Source organism: Pinus tabuliformis, chromosome 8 (genome assembly GCF_031772625.1).
Source record: "Pinus tabuliformis cultivar Carrire ecotype Pingquan chromosome 8, CPIR1, whole genome shotgun sequence".
Lineage (NCBI taxonomy): Eukaryota > Viridiplantae > Streptophyta > Pinopsida > Pinales > Pinaceae > Pinus > Pinus tabuliformis.
The window spans coordinates 1,857,944,471-1,857,969,624 of NC_142294.1; the positions used below are offsets into that span (position 1 = coordinate 1,857,944,471).

The 25,154-nt window shown below is 37.7% G+C and overlaps 1 protein-coding gene across 2 annotated transcripts; it reads left to right on the forward strand.

Annotated features, from left to right (window-relative positions):
- The first annotated feature begins 864 nt into the window (after positions 1–864).
- On the forward strand, positions 865–7,524 carry LOC149243711 (sugar transporter ERD6-like 16). Of its 2 annotated transcripts, XM_089374602.1 has the most exons (18): positions 868–1,524; positions 2,269–2,331; positions 2,581–2,670; positions 2,838–2,897; positions 3,094–3,159; positions 3,277–3,342; positions 3,532–3,607; positions 3,809–3,873; positions 4,247–4,339; positions 4,545–4,625; positions 4,720–4,804; positions 4,914–4,960; positions 5,234–5,296; positions 5,403–5,462; positions 6,005–6,067; positions 6,191–6,250; positions 6,402–6,516; positions 6,720–7,524. In XM_089374602.1, exons 1-18 carry the CDS (start codon positions 1,309–1,311, stop codon positions 6,866–6,868), a joined length of 1,518 nt encoding a protein of 505 aa, XP_089230728.1. In that variant the 5' UTR covers positions 868–1,308; the 3' UTR covers positions 6,869–7,524. The 2 variants fall into 2 exon arrangements, with proteins under 2 accessions (XP_089230729.1, XP_089230728.1); XM_089374603.1 differs by lacking the exons at positions 3,532–3,607; positions 3,809–3,873 and having other exon boundaries at positions 865–1,524.
- The last annotated feature ends 17,630 nt before the right edge of the window (positions 7,525–25,154 follow it).

Here is a 25,154-nt window from a genome sequence, read left to right on the forward strand (position 1 = left end):
TTTTTATGGTAAGCGAGACACTTATCAACTCCAAGTAAGGTAAAGACATAATTACACAAAGATTCAACATAGATGATAGGTTAGATATAGATGATGGTAACCTTGTAGGAATTTCAAACCTGAAACATTATTAAATTTGACAATTTCTGCAACTTTTATTTGACTAATTTTTTCTCTACATTTGATAAATAAATCACCCCACACAATTTTTACCTATCAACTTTAAAAAAAAAATTATTATATTTAAAATTATTATTTTAATAATTTTAATAAAAAATATAAAAAATACAAAGAATTTACCCGTCAAATTCCATTTCCATCTACCCATCAAATTCCATTTCCATCTGCTGGTTGGTTGGGAAAATGTTAGACTCTTCCATTTTTTACTGTGACATTGTGTGTTTTTTAATCATTCCATAATACTTTCCTTGTGCCATACAATATGAGCAGAATACACGCTAGCACCCATTGGGATGAGCAGATCAGATATTTTTGCTGGTCATTATCCTGTCTTATGTCATGTCAATTAACAGGAACCAACAAGTTGAAGTTATGAGAATCTAAATCTAATTTCTTGGTGCCAATGGAAACTTTAAAGCCCATCGGCATTTATAATTTGAAGTCATAAGTTGAAATGATGAAAATCTAAATCTAAATCTAATTCATTGAGACTTGTTACAACTAGCTGCGAATAGAATTCCCAAATCCAATCTCCAATCGCTTTGCATATTTTAGTTGAGTAGATTGATGTGGAATTTAATTTTCATTACTGGTCAAAATCATGTACGTACCTTTATGACAAATCAACTTTCGTGAAGCATCAATTGCTTAAAAACCAACTGGAAGCCATTAGAATTCTCTGTATTTCAAATACCGGACCAAATCAGATTTGGGCTTTTTAATGTCTTTGAATTCTATTGCGTGTACTTATACAATATATTAATGTGAAACTTCGTCTACTTCTGAACAAGGCGGGCCGTTACCAATAATATACATCGTCTCGAACAGGTTTCAAAATACTTGTAGGCTCCAGGCTGTGATATATATCTGGTGCTTTAAGCAGAGACGGACGTGATATTTACTCAGACAGCTGAGCTGGATTCCAGTGCCTTTATTCATATTCTATGTGGGAACCATACTATAAATCAAGGGTCATTCAGAGCTTTCCATGGGTTTTCCCTCCTTGAAACGACGTTGGGTTCTAAGTATACCTGGCCTCATTTCTCTACCAGAATTGTCAGGCTTTTCTGGTTCAATAAGTTCATTTTGTTTTGAAGATCAGCTGTGAGGCTGAGTGTGATCGCTGCAATGACGATCAGAATAGATTTAGAGGATGGAAAATTGAGCGAACAAGGAGATATCAGCAAGCCACTGATTCCATCCGAGGAGAAGACTGAAGGCAGAAAGAAGGACAAGACCGAAGAAACAAAGAGTTTCACTGCGAGAAGCGATGGAGGGTCGATTGCGACTGTGTTGTTCAGCACATTTGTTGTTGTGATGGGCTCCCTGGAGTTTGGATATTGTGTAAGTACATTCTTATTAGTGCATGAACATGGTGTAATCTCATTTGGATATTAAAATAGCACAAACGCATTTGAAAATTATAGTAGCACAAAACCATCTAAACCTAGGTCTTATATGCAGCTTCAAGGTGCCAAGTTCAGGGTTGGGTGTCTCCAATTTTGATATTTCATGCCCAAGTCTGATATGCCCCAAGGTGACCAAACTAAGATGAGCCACAACCTCAATCCTTGCAAAGGTGTTCATCACATCAGGATTCAGGCTTGCATGGGGTGTGCTAGTTTTGATAATCAATGCACCCAATGCACAGTTTGAATTCAATCCAAAAATACAGACATAACTGTTGATGGATCCCAAACTCCACTCATGCTAAAGAGCACCAACATGGGGATTTACATAGAAATATCTAGAGTAGAAATTGATATTGCAGAAGCCTAATGGTGAGAAATTAAGAAATAAGGTTGATGGTTTGAAGGTTAAGAGTAGAGCTTGATGGTATGAATTTGTGTCGGTAGTTTGTCTGCTGAGAATAATGCATCTTCATATATTTAGAGGAGGCATTATAATGAGTTAAAAGTAGCAAATGTATCACCCATTAACAGATACAGAGGTCATAGAGTTGGGGAGACAGAGGACACCCATGACATTGGAGATTGATTTATTAACTCTTATTGAGCAATTATGGGTTCATGTGATATGCTAAGGATGATATGGGCTTACATTGTAATGCTTCTTGGTGCTATGCAGGTGGGCTTCTCTTCTCCCACTCAGTCTGCAATGATAGAAGAACTTGGCTTAACCCTGTCTCAGGTGCCTTTTACTGACCCAAATCCCTTCATCTTTTTCTCTTTTCTATTTTTTAAGAAATTATAAAACTATAATGAATATGGTACTGTATCTTGACATGGTAGCTAAACTAGATATAACCCATGAAATTGGTAGTTTACCGTAGTCCCTACAGCTTATTGAACCATTATCTCAAATCTTCTCAGATCTGTAAATGCTGCTGCTACTACAATGCATTTTGGTCTAAAATAATCTTTTGACCTTTTTATGCAGTATTCTACCTTTGGTTCCCTACTGACTATAGGTGCCATGGTAGGCGCCATTGTGAGTGGTCGCATTGCAGACTACTTGGGTCGGAAAGGGGTAAGTTCTTTGGTTACCGTTATAACTCCTAACCATCATGGCGATCAGATATTAAGAGATACCTTTCAGGATTGTTCTGGTTCGAAGCGATGAAATTGGTAGTGGAGTCCCATTAATATTCTATAGCTGCGTTTCAGAACTAAACTCCTAATGACTTCTGAGTGCAGGCATTGAGGGTCTGTTCAGTCTCATATATCGTTGGGTGGCTCATTATATTCTTTTCAAAGGTTTGTTAGGATCCCTATTCAGCTTAATAGTTCTTTCATTCACTATTTCTTTATGAATAATGATATTTAACAGTTCATAACTTTCTTCACGCGTGTGCTTTCAAAGGGCAGGATACCAGGACAATATTGAAATTAGGACTATTATCTTCTCTTAGGAAATATGCTTTCTAAGAACTTATATTCTATTCTTATACAGGAGGCGTTCCAATTAGACATTGGAAGACTGATTGTGGGATATGGAGTTGGCCTTACTTCCTTTACTGTATGTTCCTGAACTTGATTAAATGTGCCATATTCTCATAAGTATGGATAAGTTGACAGTTTTAGCTTTTTCAGACAGATCAATCACAACTCATCCATTTTTTTATTCTTTTGACAGGTTCCAGTCTATATAGCTGAAATAACTCCCAAAAACTTGAGGGGAGGGCTGACAACTACAAATCAGGTTTGAACATTTCATCCACTTTAACTTGTTTAGTTCAATGTAAAGAGGTCAAAAAACTGTCAAAATGGACACCATTTTGCTAATGAGAATTTGGAAGTAAAATGCAACAGTTCATCATGGAAAAAAAGGAAGACGGCTAAATCAGAAAATATAAAATTGAGCATCATTTTCTTCTCGCTTTTGTGGCAGTTATCCATTACCACTGGTACTTTGGTAGTATATTTGCTTGGGATGCTGGTTGAATGGCGCCTTCTTGCCATCATGGGTATATATCCTTGACCATCTTCTTCCTATGAAACAGAGCAATATAGTATGGCAAATAAAGGTCTCTGAGATGTAGGTTAGACTTTGATAGATCTATGATCCACATAGCCCTAAAACAATATCTAAGAGACTCTGAAAAGAGGGCCCTCACAATTTGGAGAAGGACAAGACTGGTGTACTCATATTTGATTTGTGTCGGCAGGAATTATCCCATGTGTTCTTGTAATATTGGGCCTTTTCTTTATTCCGGAGTCCCCAAGGTGGTTGGTGAGTACTTTTATTTCCTATGGTTGGATTATGGCAAGCAATGATGTTAAAGTGCATTGCAATGTACTGTTTCAGATTGGTCACTTTGTATGGTTTTACCATACTTTTGTTCCATCTAAAATGGATGATTAATTATACTACAAGCTATGCTACATTTATGTAACAAATACTTAGAAACGTGACATGTCAATTTATTTATCGAGGAAAATGCACAATAGCAAAGGATCCAATACACACGTGACAGTACATAACCGATAAAATGGCGCATCTGAGAAAGTTCACCAATTCAGTTGTACTTTGTACTTGGGATTTACATAACAATTTTTTGTGTCTATGCTAATTAGAGTATTTGATTATTTTTGGTCTATTGCAGGCTAAGGTTGGCAAGAACGAAGAGTTTGAAGCAGCATTGCAAGCCCTTCGTGGAAAGGATTGTGATGTTTCAAGCGAAGCAGCTGAAATCAGGGTGCTTACTTTACTTTAAGTGTTACATTTATAAATTGTTGTTCGTCAGTCAGCTTAGAAAATTCAACAAAAATATGCTAATCTTGATTGAAGTGAGTGGTCACGGAATAAGCTTGGAGGTAATTAATTTCACACAAATCCGAAATTGGGAAATGATTTTAAACACGTTTTATTCATTCCTCTTAGAATACTGCTCTATTGTTCAGGAATTTGTGGCAGAGTTAGAGAGACTCCCTAAGGCCAGCATAAAGGACTTATTCCAACGCAGATATGCACATTCTATTATTGTGAGTAGAATTCCTCTTAACAATATAGTTTGCAAAATTTGTGACTAATGATTTATCAGAGTTATCTTAGTCATTATCAACACTTTATGTACAGGTTGGAGTTGGTTTGATGGTGTTCCAGCAATTGGCGGGAATCAATGCAATCATTTTTTATGCCAGTGAAATTTTCCAAGCTGCTGGTAAGAAATTACAACTGGCTGTTGGTTTTGCTGTGAATTTAAGATATGTATGCTTAGTTCTATAGGTACCATTCTTCAGTTTCTTGATTGTTTATGATTTGTATTATAGGCTTTTCATCGGGTCATGCCGCATCTGTTGCTGTAGCTGCCCTCCAGGTGACTAGCTTCTCCTTCACATTTTTTGGATAGATTTTGTTTTAGTATGAGCTAAAACTTCCTTCTTCAGATGAAATAGTTCTGAATATAGCTTTGTTTCCAAACCATATTTTTTCCATATCGATTATTTGGCACGTTTTCTGTCTATGCTACCGCCGGATCAATAGAAAAGACACAGGAATACTTCAAGATGCTACATTGAGTTATGCTGTTTGTACATGCAACATATGCTTGAATAGTGGTCTAATAAATTGGTACCCTTCAATTTTCTAGGTTCCAATGACAGCAGTGGGTGCACTACTGTTAGATAAATCAGGAAGACGACCACTTTTGATGGTATGTACTGACATGGTGACTAAAGTCTAATATCAACGTTCCAAAGACTGAATACTAAATATATTCTTTTCTTTCAAACAATAAACTGAAGATAATGTATTTTTAGGTCTCTGCTGGAGGGATGAGCATAGCTTGCTTCCTGGTAGGATTGTCATTCTATGTACAGGTCTGTCTCAAACTTTTCATCTCTTTTACACAGAGTGAATGCCATTTTCTTTTATGCAAGTCTTTCATAGGCCAAACCTGTAACCTTTGTGCTGTGTGAATTTAACTTCAGAGATACATCCATTTTCTAATTTTAAGAAAGTAATAAGCTATCTTTCTGTGCCAATATCCCCTGAGAAACTGAAATAACAACATATCTTGCATGCTCTGCAATAATGAAACTAACATAAAAAATAATCTAAACAGGGGTGGTATTAGAGGAAACTATACAATGTTGTAAAATGGCATGAGACTTGCCTTTCATGTAAGGAATGACCTCAAACATTTTACATGTCCTTAAAAAGTTAATTAAGGAAGTGTTCCTGTTCTATCTGAAAAATATCTTTTCCAATATAAGGTTCCTTTCTAAAAATAAAATCTATGTCAATCGAGCATCCTAGATAGTTGATGAACGGCATCGTTGTAACTGAGTCATTTATCTGAGTTAAAAGATATCTAGATGATTGATAAGAATTCTTCGGCCTTTCATTCTATCTGTAACAGGATCATGGAGTAAGCACACATCTTGCAACCATCGTGAGTACATTGGCCCTAGGTGGCCTCCTGGTGAGTTCAGGCTTAGGCTAATAGGCCATGACAGGTGGAATTCTTCTTTTAATACATTTTCTCTTGCTGATATAACAGTATGTTTAGCAGCTCCTTATTCTATGTTTCGTTTACTTTGATCAGTCTTATATTGCAACATACTCTTTGGGCATGGGCGGAATTCCTTGGATCATAATGTCCGAGGTGAGCACCGAAAGGAACCGAAACTAATAAACTGGAGAATAAACACGAGTAAAAATAGACATTCTGCTATGTTTTATTTGCCAATACTGTATTTACAACTTAATCTCATTTCTGTCATGTACTCGATTGTGTTTGTTTTGGATGGGTTCAGATATTTCCAATAAATATGAAGGGCATCGCTGGAAGTTTGGTGACCCTTGTCAGTTGGCTTGGCTCCTGGGTTATTACCATCACCTTCAACTCTTTTCTTTCCTGGAGTGCAGCAGGTAATCAGGATTCTTCCATGATATCCTCCAATTATTTGCAGTAAGAGCCACTTAAAAGTTAAAATGTTAAGAAACACTCTCCTTTTGTATATGTCAAATACATGGATATGTTTATATATGTCTGCGTTTGTTTTGGGGTTTGAGTTATAATAACGATGAAATTTTAGAATATACTGAATTTGTCTTCGTTGGTGTCTTTGTAGGTTCATTCTTCATCTTCTCTGTGATGTCTGCCTGTACAGTTTTCTTCGTTGCATATCTTTTACCAGAGACGAAGGGGCAAACATTAGAAGAAATACAGATCTCATTCCGATCATTTTTCAGAAGAGGAGCTATTGAAGCGATTGTGTAATCTGCAATCAATCTCTTCCACCATTCTTTTTATCAGTTGGAGAACATAATAACATCTTGCCAAGAAATACTATAGACAAACATGTATAGTGACCATATGAGATGATCAAATCGGAAATTGGTCTCACAGAAAAGTGGCTTTTGAGGTCCAGAGACCCTCATTTCAGTCTCCTATATAAGGTCAGCACCGTTTGAATTCCATACCTACAACCTAGGTTCTGTTACCTCCTTGATTGTTTCTTTGAATCATAATATCGCCATCGGTTGTACTTGCACGAAGTGAGTTTCAATGAAGATTATAAGGAAAGAACCTTCATATTCCAATCAAAAGAAAGATGTGCAAAATATATTTCTCTTCAAAGAGTTTGAGATGGTTTTACATTCCTGAATAAAAAAAATGTTTGGATTGGATCAAGTACACTAATTCTAACCATGGACCCCTATACAAGTGTTGGCGCTTACAGGCTTTGGAAGATGGAGGGGATTCATGTCATATGATTGAGGGGTAAACCAAAGTATTGATGTAAAAGCTGGTGGAAGGTTAAAAATTGTGATCTTCATAATTCATAATAGTAAGACTCGATCTCACCTTCTGAATGCTACAAAGATCCCATATGCAAAGAAACTCCTTTTCTTCAGATACTGAAGAGTTTTCAATTCTTGGCGTCTGGATATCTCTTAATGCTAGGTTTTAACTAGGAAGGTGAATTGGAATAACTATCAGTTTTCTAGGTTCCATTATTCAAGTTCAGATGTCTTGTACTCATTTTGTTCTTCATTTGGGTTCCTGCACCATTTCAACTACACATAAAACTACCTGGGTTAAATTTCTTAACTACCCATCCCCAATATCTTGGTCTGGCATTTTAGTTAAAAAAACCCATACACAGGTTGTTCGTATTGTACCATCCCAATCATGTTTGCAAGAATTTTTTATGGGGTTACGACCCTTCTAGTTGAGAGTCCAGAGAGGCTCCTGTGTATCCATTTGTGTAAGAAGCTCCTAACCTTGTTTGCAGTTCTGACACGTCTGTCGTTTATACACTGGTTCAACTAACTTTTCCACAGCATCATGGTATTAACTTTTATTCATGGCTACGGTTTCAGGAGGGCAAGGCCGAGGCTCCTTTGGGAAACCCTCTGCGTCACCCCCTTCATCGTCTAATCCAACGGTCTCTTACATCATCAACCCTTGACTTGTTATCCCATTCCTCCATTTCGCAATGATAAACGTGCAGGATAGCTGACACCATATGCTTTACGATGCCATTTTATTGGACTCACTTAGCTTTTAACATTATGCAATGGTAGAGTACTAAATGTTGTAAACGTGGATAATAATTGCTGTTTAAAGTGAATCTATAAGAAAACTCAATTTCTAAGGAACGTTTAATCATGTGGATTTTTCAAAAATGTATAAAAATATCTTATGCCAAAGTCTTGGGAAAATAAATTGTTCACGAAATGATTTAAGCTAAACTCCTTTGACCAATAAATTTCAAGTTGATAGCTATAATGATTTGGGTTTCTTAAAATGTACAAAAACAACTTATGACAAAATTTAATGACCAAAGTTTTTATTATTCAATATAACTAAAAAATAAAATAATGAAAATCTAATTTATTGCAAGTTATTACTAGTTATTTATCAATTCACACTGGCAAAGTGTTATGAATTCCAAGAATATGATGGCTAACAAAGTTTTTTGAGGAAAGAAAAATCAACAATTTTCTATTAAATAAAAATATGCTTACATATAGTATGCATATATAGAATATGTGTAAGAAAAATCTCCATATTACATATGATTGATATTAAGATACAAGGCTTCCAGGCCCCTCAAAGAAATTCCATAGGGAGCACCATATATAGCTCAACAATGGGAAGTCATATATCATTCGAGCAACACTGGAAGACACTGACAGTTAAACAAGTAGGAAGATACTTTGACCGACAATATAATCAACGTCGGAAGATACTCTGATCGACAAGAACATATTGACGTCAATAAATACTTTGACCGACAAGAAAAGCTTGAAGATGCTCTGACATGCTTGTGAAAATTTCAGGCATCCAGGCCTACAGGAAAAACACCCATTACAATGTAGGTTAAAAAAACCTCAGCTCACAAGCATAAAATAAAAAGGTCTTAAGGCGTGTCATCAAAATCTTGAAGGTATAAACAACAAGGCCAAACCCTAGACAGAGCAAGAGAGAGTCCTGAATGTTTCATAGCCCACAAAGTCAACAACATCCCTGAACACCCATGATCGGAGAGTACAACGTCCCTGTCGGAAAAAAACACCACTAGTATCCCTTGCACCAACACGTCCAGAAACATGCACTCGATGCATCCCAAAGGTGACACGAATCGACAACATGAGAACAAGGGAATGGCGGCAACTCGAGCCACCCCCAACCACATAGCGAGACAAAGGGTGACTCTGAAACAAACAAGCATTAGAATGGCAGCCGCGACGTCAAATTACCCAAGCCGAAAAAGAATGACGGGATCCACTCCAACAAAGCGTATATGTGACAACAACAATGACCCATGGCGCACCAGATTCAACACCCTGCAAAATGGCGACAAGAGACAGGGTACATTCGTGGCTAGGGTTCCCCAACCGCCTCGAGCCGACTTCCCGTGATGGCTAAAAAGGTTTGCTAATGTTAATGCTTTTAAGACTAGCATATACCAAGAATATAAAATAAAATAAAATTTAGGTTGCAAAACTAACATGAATATAAGAGAATGAATTTCATTATATTTTTTCACAATATCAATCATATTGATCATTAATATTGATATAAAAGTTCATTGAAGTTTAATCTATTTAAATGACATTTAGCATATATAATTTTTTATCGGTCTTAAATTATGTTGTTACTAGTGTTAGTTTATGATAAAATTCAAAATACTTTTAATGATCCAAGTCTATTAGAATTGGACAAAATCCCTAATATCATTAGTCAACTATGCATAGAGCATGAATAAGCATCAATCAATTATGCATAGAACTTGAATAGTATTGAGACTCTAATCATAAGTGATTTTTTCTGTCATATTGTTATCAAATTTGTGACCATAAATGTTTTCTAAATAATAGATGACTTTGTAATACCATTACTCACATAATTTATATAAATAAATCACAAAGTTGACTATGGAATATATCTTACCTAATCAGAGCGAGTTAAAATTACCTACAAATATAAGAGAGTGGTTAAAGAGTCTTGAGCATGCCATGGACATACAAAGTGCATTCAAATTTAAGAGAGGTCCAAAGAATAGTTAATTAATTCCAAATTTTAATGCAAATCCATGTATTTGCGATATTAATATTTAAATTATATATCCTTTAACTTTTATAAACGCTACTAATCTATAAAGGTTCTATATATGCTTGTTGGCATCCCGTTTTGCCAATTTGGGATTTCTACATGACATTGGAGGTTGCATGCCCCGTTTTCGAGCTACACATTATGTTGGTAAATAATGCACAAGTTGTTTGTGCATTACACATAGGGGTGTCTTGGATGTCTTCACATAAATGAGTTTTGCAATTGTTGTGCCACTTTATATATATATATATATATATATATATATATATATATATATATATATATATATATAGGCTATTACAAAGTGGCACAACTATTGCAAAGCACATTTATTTGAAAGCATGCAAGAAATCTTTGTGTGTAATAATGAACAAGTAGCTTGTGTATTGTTTACCAACATAATGTGTAGTTCAAAAATGAGGCCTGCAACCTTAGTTGGGGTCACTAGTTGTTGTTACTAGGTGCTAAATGCGATTATGGATAATGATAGATATTGATATAGTTGTAGATAAGGAGTGATAAGGAGAAATGTATGTAATGTTTCTCTTAGAAAGAAATGGAATAGGCTATGTGTTGGTTTCCTCTTTCAAAAATTTTGAGAATTTTTATTTCTATGCATTATTTCTATTGAGTATTATCTTTATGAATAATGAATGAATGTCTAATGTAGGTTTATGGTTCATGTTTGGTTTCTTTTTTTATTTTTTTCTTTTTCGCATGTGGTTCACGACCACCCTGGTCAGTGAGTGATCGCTACGTCCATGGGAAAATCTGGGTGATTAATTTGGGCTAATCGCCCCTCGGCCTACTGGCAAGACCTGACCCCAAGGGCTTCGAGCGGATTCGACCCTGTGACCTCCCGATGGCGAGGCACGATTTTTTACCAACTAAGCTAACCCTTGGGGCTCATGTTTGGTTTTTTTATCCATTATATGTATCTCTTTTGATGTTCGCTAGTCTCTCAGGTGAGACCTTGTTCTTTTTAGGATATTGAAAATGATGATACTAGTGAATTCTATTGTTAGTATGTGTGTTGAAATTTGTGTCTAGTGTTTTGGTGCCAACAATTGGTTTTGTTGCTAGGACATAATGGCTTGTTGCAAGAAGAAACAAGGACATGTTATGGAAACCCTCAGGGTGGGAGATCCAAGACTGGATGAATGAGGAAGAAGTTGAGTTCACTTAGAAAAGGAATTAGAACATGCATTCAAACCTTGAATGGTGGAAAGACCAGGATATTTAGTCAAATCACAAGAAGATTTTCTAAAGGACATGAACATAAATTATGGAAACATGTGAAATCCTTGTATGGCCTCAAACAAGCACTGCGAGCTTGGTATGAAAACTAACTGACCATCTTCTGAAACTCAATTTCAAACATTATGATCATTATGATGCAACTTTGTTTGTAAAGAAAGTTGGAAAAACAGTTGTACATCTTGTGGTATATGTGAATGATCTTTTGATGACAGGGAATAATGGGAGATACATTGCATCCATAAAGAAGGAATTGAGGAAAGGTTTTGAAATGACTAATTTTGGCTATGTTCATTACTATCTTGGTATTGAAGTAACTTAACATTCGAACTCCATATTCCTTTCTCAAAAGAAGTACATTGGAGATCTGTTGAACATGTTTGGCATGGTTGAATGCAATCCTCTAACTACTCTAATGGAACAAAACTTAAAGCTCACATCCATTGAAAGAAAAGAATTTGAGGATGCAACAAAATATAGACATCTTGTAGGAAGTCTCAACTACCTCACTACTACCAGACCAAACATTTCGTTTGTTATTGGAATCCTCCCTAGGCTTATGTAAAAGCCTTGTGAGGGACATTGGTCTGTTGCAAAAAATAGTTCTAAAGTACTTGAAGAGAACTCAAGACTTTGGACTCAAGTATACACAGGTGGGCAACTTCAGCTTGATTGGATACTCTAATTTAGACTTCGATGGAGACAAAGAAACTAGGGTTTCTACTTCCAGTTATGCTATGAGTCTTGGATCAGGAGTTGTCTCTTGGAGATCATGCAAAAAATCAGTTCCAGTAGATTCCACAACAGAGGCAGAATATGTGGCTGCAGTTGAGGCAACAAAAGAAATTGTGTGGCTCAGTAAAATTCTGGAAGATTTGCAAGTAAACAAGTACATTCGACTCCACTCATGATTGACAATACCTTTGCAATAAAGTTGGCCAAGAACCCAAAGTTCCATGATCGAATGAAGCATGTCAATACAAAATATCATCTGATTCAACATCATGTTGAAGCAAAAACAATCCATCTTCGCCATTGTTCCACTAATGAGCATATTGCAAACATATTCACCAAAGCGCTTGGAAGAGAAAAGCTTGAAAGGTTCAAAACGATGATTAGACTCACCAACATCCCTTCAGATTAAGGGGGGGGAATGTTGACACCTAATCATAGGGATTGGATGAACAATTGTAAATAGTGTAAATAATTAATAAGAGAAAATGGATAGTCATCGGGAGATGAAACTCATCAATGAATCCCTCATGTATATAACTATGAACAACCCAAATGAATAAACATAATCTCATTTGGCGAGTTACATCCTGGCCTAACACATCAGTTATCCAAGGCCCTTTGGTTTTTAATTTACTCCTCAGTCGTGACTATGTTTATGTCAAAGGAGATATTGTCTCTTCTCTGTTTCGAGTAATGTGTTTCCCGCATGAAGGAAGAATTGTGACCATTGATCATCTTTCATTTTTTGGTCCTAATTTGGCTCCCAAAAAACCAACATCCCTAAATGGTCCTTATATGAAAGTGGTATCACCCTCGCCACAGGTTAATTATGTGGCCACATGTTCCATGCTCATGTCTACTAATGATATAGTCAGTGATATAGTGCATCATGTAATGGGGGCATTGGAGCCTGACCTTTCCATTATATCCCTTGATATGTATCCCTTCCAGAGTGTTGTTCTCCCATCTAATGAGAACCTCTTGGAAACCATGTCCTCTTATGGTCTATGATCAAGGTTCCTCGAGCAGAGTACCTTGTCTTGTGTCAAGCTCCTTAAAAAATGAATCAAGGTTCTCGGAGCAGATTTTCTTGTCTTGTGTCAAGATCCTTAAAAAATGAATCAGCATTCTCGAAGCAGAGCTCCTTTTCTTGTGTCAATCTCGTTAAAAAATGAAACAAGGTATACGGAGCATAGTTCCTTGTCTTATGTCAAGCTCCTTAAAAAATGAAACAAGGTGTTGGAGCAGAGTTCCTGAACTTGTCTCAAGCTTGCTAAAAAATAAAACAAATCCCCTTATAATTTGAGTCTTTGATTAGATTTCGTAAATTCCCAGTCGATTCTTTCACTTGATCTCATAAATGAGTCTTCATTCCATCCACCTGTTAGTAACTAGTAGTCTACTTAGGTGAATGAGATGAAGCTTTGGGGGCATGTACCCCGGATTGAGTCATTATTCTAGAGGCATGCGCACTTATCTCAAACATAGTTTTTCTCTTTCTGAAGCTTGTGTAAAAATTAAACCAATCTCAGGCATGCTTTTTTTTCATGCTTGTGTAAGAATCAAACTAATATCAAGCATATTTTGTCTTCATTTCAATCTTGTGTAAAAATGAAACCGAATCAAAGCATAGTTTTTTCTCATGTTTCAATCTTGTGAAAAAATGAAACGATCTTCAAGTATCCTCAAGCATAGTTTTCCATGTTTCAAGACTGTGTAAAAGTGAAACCATTCCTACTTTTATATCTCGTGATTGTCATTTTTTTCAGCCTATTTTTGTGAGAAGAGCCTTGGTTTCTTCATTTCATCGTTACAATCTCTTTTGCTAATCATATGCTTTCACTTGGTTGTTTCACCCTTTCCTGAGGAAAATCTGTGGTGAGTGGTCTTATTAGCCATCCTCTTGACCTTTACATGTTTTGAGTAGTTCCATTGTCATTAGAACCAGTTGTTATCCTTTTATACCACTTGTTCCTCTATTTGGAGTCCTTTTTTAGCTTTTTTAAGACTCCAAAAAAGTGAAAATATTGTCGAGCACTTGTCTTTTCAAACACGCAAAAGTAAATGAAAAGACATTTACTTAGTATAAGTTTAACCCTTTTCCGAAATGAGATAGACTAGCTACGAAAAAGGAATACCTTAGTCAAACATGGCTAAGAGGTTCTCTTGAGTATTGTTTTATACCTTTTGATTTAAGAGACTATATACAAAAAGGGACATCTGGAGTTTTCTTTTCCTCCTCTTTTTCAAACTCTCTAAAGATGAAAAGATGTCGAGTTACCCCTCTGTTGGACTCGTAAAACTAAAATGAAAAATGACTTTTCACCATCACAAGACCAAGCTACTTCTTTATAGGGCTTGTTATGAATACTAGGATGGATTTATCCGAAGGATGAAATTATATGACAAGCATATGGTATCCTCTTCAACCTTGAGATTAAAAATAAAGAGATACTCGCTAGAAATAATGGGGGAAAATGGAAAGAAACATATATCCTATATTTTTTGTGAAAGGAAGTATGTCTCTCTTGAACATGACACTTAGTCATATCTCGTGTCGAGTTTGGGACATCCTCACTTTATCACTTGTCTTCCTTGGTTTTGGAAATCCATTTGCCTCTTATTTGATTATTTATTGTCACCATGACCTCACATCCTATTTTGAGTCAAATGCTGCCAAATTAAGGAGTCGTTTCGCTAATATGTTCAAGAGAAGTCCCGTATGCAATTCAAACCACTTAGTCCCTATTTGAATTTTCTGCAACAATCTTGAATCACTCTTCTCAACTCTGCAAAATCCTATGTTTCATGTCAATGATGTGGGAAACATTATTTCCCTCCTTCGATGCATCACTTCATTTCAACTCCAACTCATTATCCAGGAAGATGATATAAGAACTCCCTTTTAGTACCTTGGAGCTTGCATACCTCAATGTTAGGTTCTTCGCATTTGACGATAGGTTCACATCACTAGCCTTCGATCGAATGATTCTGCGAGTGTTTGATTTCATCTTCATTGTTCATGCTTTTGGATTGTGCTATTGTACCTTGAGCACTATCGTCATCATTGGTGGTTTATCTCATGCCTGTTAATGGTTTACATCATTGACTAGTAATCAGGTGGTTTCTACCATGTTCGACTACAACCCATTTATTTGCATGGTGAGACTCGTACTTTGGCTGGATCAAGAAAGAGATGAATACACTGGGTTTCATTTGATAAATACAAGTTGTGTGGATTTATTACATATTAATGATTGTAAACATGATCCTTTCTAAATGGATGGTTGCATCCATGATATGGATCCATGTATTGTTATATGCCTACTCAGAGATGAATTGTCAAGCATACTTACATCATAGATGTCAGATATATTGTACATCATATTTTATTTGCAGGTCTCCTAATGGTGGTTCTCTAAGTCCTTTCCTTTGCTTATAAATCACTTCAGCCACCACTTCCCATTCTAACTTCATGCTTTAGGAGGCATCTAATCTACAATATTTTGTCACACTCCCAGTCTCATATCCTGAAGTATGAATTTTGTGTCATCAATGTCGCAAGTGTCTCAAAGTGATGAAAGTTGTCACAAATAATGTATTCACCATGAAACCTATTTAGAACACCCCTGATGAAGAGGAAGAAAACTTGCCTTGAAAGAATTCTGAACAGTTTGTCAAAACCTTATTTTGCAAGACTAGCGCTACTTTTATCAAGAAAATCCGTGCTAGTAACCTTTTTCATAACTAGTGACTAGTGCTGCTAGCACTACTTTTACCTGGAAAATCTACATTGGTCCTCTTCAGGAAGTTTTTCCCAAACTGGAGGAGAAGCTTCACTTACTAGAAATCTCAAGAACAACGAGTTGGTTACAGTTGAATGAAGATTGGAACGAGACCTCCCATTCGTGGTCCTTGATCCTACTTTAATGGATCTTTCCCTTCATATGGGGAACTTCTCCCTCCTTTCATGGATCCTCAACTCACTGTCCTTCCCTATAAATGAGATCCCTACTACTCACTAATGGTTGACTAATGATTGGTTGCCTTCCTAGTGCTGAACTATGCCCAATTGCTACCCATTTTTCTAAGGAGAAAGGAGTGCTTGAATGTTAAGGCTATGACTTGGAAACTCACATAAAAGAGGCTTTCAACATCAAGGCTTAAGTGGTTGTAATGCTCCATTTACCATCTATTAATAATACATTATGTGTTTGATTTCCATAAATGTGTCAATTATTTTTCATTTAGTGTAATACTCCTTGATCTGTTTCTCCACAAATAAAAGGAATTGGGTTTGGGAAATCCATTTTCCTCTCATTTGATTATATCCTATTGTCACCATGACCTGTGGTCCTATTTTGAGTCAAATGCTGCCAAATTCCGGAGTTGTGTCACCCATATGTTCAAGAGAAATCCCACTTGCAAATTCAAACCAGTTATATCATGTTTGAATTTTTCTGCATCGATCTTGAATTACTCTTGCCAACTTTACAAAATCCTATATTTTGAGTCGATGATGTGGGAAACATTATGGCCGTTCTTCGATGGATCACTTCTTTCCGACTCCAACTCATTATCCGAGAAGGTAATCTAGGAACTCCCTTTCACTACCCTAGAGCTTGCATGCCTCAATGGTAGGTTCTTCACATTTGACAATAGGTTCACATCGTTGGCCTTCGATCAAATGATTCTACGAGTGTTTGACTTCAACTTCGTTGTTCACACATACAGATTGTGTTGTTGTACCATGAGAGCCATCATCATCATTGGTGGTTTCTCTTGTGCCTATTAACGGTTTACATCATTAGCCAATAATGAGGTGGTTTCTGTTAGGTTCCTATACCAATAGGTATCATTTCTCATGATTGACTATGGAAATGCCAAATATGATCATCCTTTCCATGCTGCAAAGGTTCCATATTTTGTATATAGATAAAGAAAATTAAAAAATGAAAAGAGGGTATGCCCTAAAAGAAAAATCAAAGGGCAAGAAGAATGAATTGGTCGACAAAAGAAAAAGAAAATGAACCCCAAAGAAAGACCAGGAAAGTGGCCAGTCAAAATGCCACTACTATCTTATTTGTGCAAAGCAAGTTCACAAGGTGCAAACATTGTTTCATCACACCTAATGGATGGCCCAACAGCTCAATCTGGGCCAGTCCATATTTAAATTTCCTGCTGTAGAATAGAGAATAAAGATCTGTCCAAACAGTTCAAGCTTGGCAGATGAGTAGACAGGTAGAGAAACAAAGGAGCCCAACTACTTAATCTGGGCCCTTGGAAGAGATAAGGGTAGATTTAGATAGGAGGGCATTCAAAAGAAAAAGAGGAAAATCAGGGTTTGCTAGTCCAAATGCACCCAATCAAAAGGAAGAAAAAATGCTAGGTGTATTAGGCTGGGTAGGTAGTTTGAGGTTGCAGAAACAAGTTTGTGATCTTTTTGCCTTGTCAAGAAGGACTCATCTCATCAATGACACTAGTACCATGGCAGTTGTTTGGTTGCAGAACAGTGGAAGCATGACTAATTCCCCTATCATTCCCCCAGAAATCATTTGCTAACATCCCCTCAAGGACCTTGGGATCTGCCCAATAGTCCTATTTCACTTCATTTTATGAGAAATGCTAAGTTAAACTCTGAGTTTACTTGGTCAAAACAAGCCACATTTCTTGTGTAAAAATCATCATTCCATACTCCCTTCATTTCCCTAGGCCTAAGTTTTCACTCTATCAACTTACTATGCATTCATCTAATTTCATTCCATATATGCATATTGACATCTTAACTTATTTTATAGCTCCTTTATCAATATCCCCACCCCTATTTTACAAGAAACTATATGAAAACCCAAAAAAGTATTTAATATTCCCACCATGGCACCTATAGCCGTATTAACAGTTTCGGGAATTATTAAGTCCATTTGGGACTTTAATAAGAACCCTTCTGCGTCCATAAACCTCGGGATTTATTTAACTCCAGGTTAAATAAATAACCATGCTAAACCCTCCCACCCATACCATACATTCAAACTTTGGTGCGCATGCAAATACCTTGGGATTAGTTTGATATTTGGTTAAACTAATAAGCATACCCGCCCACATAACCACAAAAACCCATAAATCCAAAGTTTTAAACCCCCGCAACATTATAAAATTTTAAAATATGGGCGGGTCCCCACACCGTATCGTACCAGCACCTGCGCTTCCCGTCAACCGTTGGATCGCGCCCGGTAGATCCAATGGCCTGCATTGATATCGGAGCCGCCCCGTTGTACGAGAGTTAGCTCCCGATGGAAAGCGGTTTTGCCATCGTACATGGGGACGCGTGGCCCATTTCTATTGCATCGGGCCCGCTCTGACAGAAACCGCCCCCGTACCAAAAGCGGTCCGATGCAAACCATTTACCGCTTGTTCTCCCCGCCGCGCACGTCATACACCGCACCAGCGCCTGCACTACTGTACAGTCCGCCGTGTCCGCCCCGTCACCCATCCACATCAGCTGCCACGTCACCTTGCATACCATGCTATAGGACAAGGTGACGTCATGCTGATGTCAGCACAAAAAGCGCCAAAAACTCCGAAAAAAACCCAAATTTTCCTTAAAAGTCATGAAAGTGATGTTTTTTGTTTATTTTTATGCGACCAATAGTGGAGACCGTGCATGAAGAATTACATCGAATTCACCATTAACATCCCAATCTGCCACCCAGGCACATTCGTACTGTGAACCTGACTCCCCAGCTCACTCTGCAACCGCATTTCGTAGCAAAGTCTCCTAAAAACAGGTATTTACCCGTGAATCACCCATAAACCCTGTTTTTTCATAATTTCTCTGTGAAAGATTACCAAGACAGCTAAATTCAACTCAAAGACACTATTGCCCGCAAGATCCTGTGCTCTGCCTCACTGTGTAATCGTATTTTTGGGCAAAACCTGCTAATACCGTGACCCTCTGATAAATTGTCCATTAAAACTCAAAGTCGAGCTCATGTTTGCCTACAAAACCATTGGAACACCTACAAAATCCGCGCTCTTTCCACTGTTTTTTAAGCTTCCTCGTTAAAGAATCCTGCAGACTATGTATTCCCTTTGAGTTTTACTCAATAAGCCCATTTTCATAAAAAACTCAAACTGCAAAATTCCTGCTAAAAATCCCTATGTCAGAACTCTGCTCCCTGTTGAAACACAGACTCAAATCTAATAATAAGCACAGTAAATCATGGAGGCTCCAGTGGCCCTAAACATTGCACCGTTGAATGCACCTCATAGGCAGTTGGAGTGGTTACCTCTAGCTGATAGAGATTTCCAGATTGATGACATGGAGGGTCAAAAGCCTCACCTACAGGCTTTTTGTGAAATAAGGAATAGTCATAAAAACAACACTGACATATTCAGAATCTGGGAGTCTAATATGCCTATATACTACCTGCCTTCAGTCAATGTCTTCCCTGACCTCATCCATCAGTGTTGTGCTAATTATGAGCCTTCTCAAAGGGCAGTGATGGACCCTGCTGGAAATGTCCTCTTTTATATCACCCCTCAGTCTATAAATGAGATGTTGCACTTCGAGCCAACTCAGCCTTTGGTCCCTCTCACCATGAAAAAATTGCTGGACCAAGCCTCCAATTTGTCCTCTGCAGAAATTGACTGAATTTCCAAGCTGTTTATGCCACCATATTGCTACTCCAGATACAAAATTCCCTACCATCATGCCTGGTTTAGTGAAGTTGGAAAAATTATCATAGACATGATTTCCTACATTTTGGGATTCAGAACAAGTGAAATTGTAGATGAAAATGTCTTTGCTTTAATGTCCATGTTTGCTCCAGGACAGCCCCCTGCTGTCAAGTATGACTATGCCACCTTCATAGCCAACAAAATTCATGAGCAGTTCATGAACTTAGAGAGGGAGAGAGTGTTCAAATACACTGCATATATATACCATTTGATGTTGTACTATCAACCTGATAGTTTCCTAGTCCCCCTTAAAAATTTGGATGCTAAGGGGGAGCGAAGGTCTGTAATATTTTGGTCCTCAGTATTCCATCATGTTGGCATCTCCCCATATACATATTGTGAATTTATTGACCTTTTCATATATCCAGCCACCTGTTTATTGTCAATAACTCCTCTTGCCAAGCTCTCTGCTGAAATGCAGAAAATCTTACACCTATCAAAGGAATATAGCATTGGTGATTGGTACTTTTACCAAAACCATACAGTGATCAGGATCTATGGCTATCAAATGGCTCCCTTCAAACTACCAAAATATGTCCCTATGAGACTCTTCACCCTGGAATACTACAGGCATTTCAGTAGTTCAGATTTGACCCATTTCTATGGTGCTAGGAAAAAGGCACAGCTTAAGATAAGGCACCAACTGGGCCCTTTTATCTTTAATAAAAGGGAAGAAGCATGAAAGGAAGCTGACACCATTCTGAGAGATAAACTCAAGCTAAAACAAAGTTTTCTTTGGGCACCATATGACCCTGAACATTTCATAAGCTTTAGGAGAGTCAAACACAAGCTTATAGGATATGTGCACTATAGTATCCCTCAAATTGAACAATATGCTAATCAACAGGAGTGGATAGAAGGCACACTAGTAGAGGAACTCACTGAAGAAGAGAGATTAGAAAAAGAAATGAAGGAGTTTGAAAAGACACTTGACCTAGACTCTGTTGGACAGGTTTTTTTCACATCTCCTCGACACCTTGGAGCAGGCACCTCATCTACCACGACTTCCCAACAACCTGCCCAAGTAAGTTCTCCACCTGCAGGGACATCTAAAGGAAAAGAGGTGCAACATTCAGAGCAGTAGGTGCAACATTCAGAGCAGTAGGAGATAATGGCAGACCAGCCAAACACAAGCAAAGAACAAAGTCAAGGGCAAGCCCCTCCAACACAAGCAAAAGCACCTGAGGTCCCTATTTTACAAACTCCTCTCAATGAGGAAAGAGCAAAGAAAATGGGCAGGTAGGAAGAGACACCCACAAGGGCCTCCGCAGAACAACCAGGAGAGAAAAGGCAGAGGCTAAACCCCTATTCTGAGGAAGAGTTTACAGAGGAGACAGCAGGCAATCAAAGGGGTGAGGAAACAACCGAACATCGGATTCCTCCGAGCATGGAAACATCAGCTAGCTCCTTTCAGCAGGAGCAAGAGAGACAACAAGGTGTGGAGGTTACCTCAACCTCCACCAAGCAGCAGAGCCAGAAAGGCTCTGACATAAAGAAGGCATTCACAGAAATCAAGGCCAGAAATGAGCCAGTAAGGTTCCAGCTCTACAACCAATTACTAAGAATGGATCCCACTAATCAACAGAGGCTAATGGTAGCCTATGACATCCAAGAAGGGAAAATCACCCTCAGTCATTTCAGACCTACAGTATAGCAGCCCCAATCCGCTGCTGATTATATTAGGACCAATCTGGAAGTGCTTGCTAAAGACATCCATCCAATGGACTAGATTGAGTTACACAAAAAAACTGGAGAAATGGTGTACTCCACCCTGGCAGATAAGGCAATATTGGCCCACAGACTGCAAAATTCACTTCACAACACTTCTACCCAATTAGAATTGGAGAAAGCTTCATCACAAGCCAAGGACAATAGAATCAAATCCTTGGAGGAGATCATTATGGAGCTGGGACATGATCCCAACGATCCCAAGGGTGTGCAAGCTTTGATTAAGAAGAAAGAAGAAGACATAGCAGCCCTTAGAAAACAACTCAGGCTGCCACCTACAATTCATCCTCAAACCACAGAAGTAGCACAACAAAAAGAAGAGGAGGATGTAGTTAGTTTGCTTATGAGGATGCATAAAATACTAATAGAAACATAGAGTGCCTTGTAGGCATCACTGCAAGGAAGACAGGGAGAGTTGGCCTCTCAGCCAGCTCAAACAGCTCTAACTCTTGAGACTGCTCCTCCTACAGTCACCACAACAGTCCCTCCTACTGATCCTGGATCAACAGCAGGTACCTCAACTCCAGCCTCAACTTCAGCAATAGTTTCAGCAACAACTACAGCAGCAACAGAGCAAGAGGCCAGCCTGAGTATGGAGGAGATGATGAAAGAAATAAAGGCTCTGGAACTGTAGATGGCAGAATTAAAAGAAGCCAAAGAAAAGCTGGCCAAAATTGAGGTAAGATATGACAAATCATAGATGGATGTAGCTGAGAAGACAAGGGAAGTAAAAACCTTGGAGAAAAGAATAAAGGAGCTAGAGAAGGACCTTACTTTAGACAAAACTCTAGTTGAAATCAAGAAAATTTTGTGGGCCAAAATTGGCCAATCCATTACTGACCAATGGCAATCCATCTAGACTATACATGAGCAGATAGAATTGATAGGCTTAGCTCAATTCGAAACTCAAAAGGCTAGAGCATCATTGGGAAATATGCCTGAGCAAGCCAACAGAATGATTCAATTCTTGAACACTCATACCAAAGAGAAATTAGCAGCACTAGGTATCAGGAACAGGACAGATACCATCTTACTAGTGAAATAGGTGCTGAATCTAAGGAATTTTGTGCAGACTCTTGAAAGAAAATGCCAAGAAATGCAGGCAGAGATAAATGACTTCAAAATAAAGTTTGCAGCATTACAGAGCAGAGGGCTACCCAGTTTATTAACCGGAAGACTGCTATCACATGAGCAGTATGCCAACAGGGTAAATAATTATGCCTCCAATCAAATTACAGCATCCTCAAGCACCTCAGAAGAAATAGGGCCTCCATCTGGACAGAGTCTGTATGACAAATTGGAAAATATGTTCTACATTAAACATGAGATAAACCATATTTTTGAAGTCCAGCCCAAATTTTATAGATACACTAAAGTTGATGAAACACTGATAAAAATACAAAGACATCAGTTGCCTAGAGAGGACTGGTGGCAAGGAATGCTGGAGATATTACTCAGGTAATTTTGTTTTTATTTTCCTTTTGTTCAGCTACAGGTCATCAAACTATAAAGTATGGGCCACCTGTCAAAGGGTAAAAAACAGCAAAAAGCAAAAATTGAATTATGACTACAGCTCGTTAATGAAAAACCGAGCACTGATGACAAGGCTAGCACAACAACACAGCAAGGCATCAAGGCAGCAAATGCAGAGTAAAGATGCAGCTACCAGCCGACTCACTCAGTCCAGAAAGTCAAATATCTCTGACAAATTGGACAGCCAGCACATTCACATTTACTGCAGCATTTATTTCCCTCATCTACTTCTTCTAAAGAGTGGGTAAACGAAGTTATGGCTTCAGAACTTATCTTCACGATATTTTGTATCTCCCTGTTTGTATAAATACCTCCCCATAATATGTGTTTGGGGTTGGTGATTTTCTCTCTGGACTGTGCTGTAAATTTTGAGACTGTCTAATACAAATGGCCATTCAAGTTCACTGTTGCTGCACCGTCTGAATGTGGATTTAATGTTCTGGGAACCACTACAGAATTCCTGTGTCTTTCTATGGATCAATAAGTTGCTTTAACCTATGTTTATGTCTTCTGTGTTTGCAAATGTCATATATGTTTCATAGGCTTAGTAACAGAGAAAAGGAATATCCCAGGATTTTTTTAAATGCACCCTGTGTTCAATCTCTGCTATTAATTATGTTTTCTTCAGAATTAGTCATAAATATGAATTCTTCACTGCTCATGTTAACACTAATTCTTTCATTTTGAATACTATTTAGGAATTCTTAACTGCTCCTGGATAATATTCAAGCACCTTCCCTCTGCCAGCATGATTAAGGATTCTTGATTGCCCTTCATCCACTGGCCTACATTCCACCAGTTTCCAAATTTGAAAATTGTTTTAAAACTGCCTATCTTGCTCTGTAGCATTACCATTTACCCAAGAAACACTTTCAATAGTACACCATCATTGACTCCATTGCCCAATAGTATAAATTGTTTTGGACCTGCATCCTAGCTCTATTTGAGATCACCATCCAACAAACTAAAAACCAAATTCTGTGCATCATAACTAGCCTAAAATACTCCAAAAACAAAGCTAAATTACAAAGAGAGAGCCCTCTCTGGTTGCAGGTAGGCTAGAACCTGCAGCTAAAAGATTGGTTAGTGGTTACCTCAGCCGTATTCCCTCCTGGAGGCAGGGAACAACCTGAGTGATAACAGTTTCTACCATGTTCAACTAAAACCCATTTGTTCGCTTGGTGAGATTCGTACTTTGGTTGGATCGAGATAGAGATGAAGACCCCAGGTTTCATTTGATAAATCTAGGCTACGTGGAGTTATTAAGTATTCATGATTGTAAAAATGATCCTTTCTATATGGATGGTTGTGTCCGTGTCATGGATCCATGTATTGTTAGATTCTTACACTTTAAGCATACTTGTTAAAATTTAGGTACCAGAGGACACGTGGTTCCCTAAGGCTTTGATCTTTGGCCTAGGGAAAAGTGTCCAAATTTATTTTTTTACTTTTCTCCTTAAGTGACTTTATAAGTGGTAAAGTCAATTTAATTTAAAAGTGACTTTATAAGTGGTAAAGCTACATTCTAATTCAAAAGTTACTTCATAAGTGGTAAAGTTACTTCTAATTTAAATGTAACTTTATTAAAGTCAATGAAGAATTATGAAGTGAAAAAGTGACTATGGAAATAAAAGGCTAAGTGGGTATTTATTTAAGTGGGTGAGTTAAAAAATAGAAAGTGAGAATTAAATGCACATGTATTCTTATCCTTGGATCTAAATGAATCTTAGCCATTAGATCTTAGGGTAATCCAAAAGGTCAATTAGAGAATAAAAGGAGAAGAGATGAAAAGATCAATTCATTCTTTCATGAGCATTTGAGAGAAAGAGAAGAGAGAGCAAGAAGAAAATTTCTGAGTAGTGAGGAAGTGAAGGAAAGTAGCAAGAAGACATTTCAGCAAATCTAGGCAGCAACATTTATTGTCAGGCATCCCAAGGCAAAATCATACACC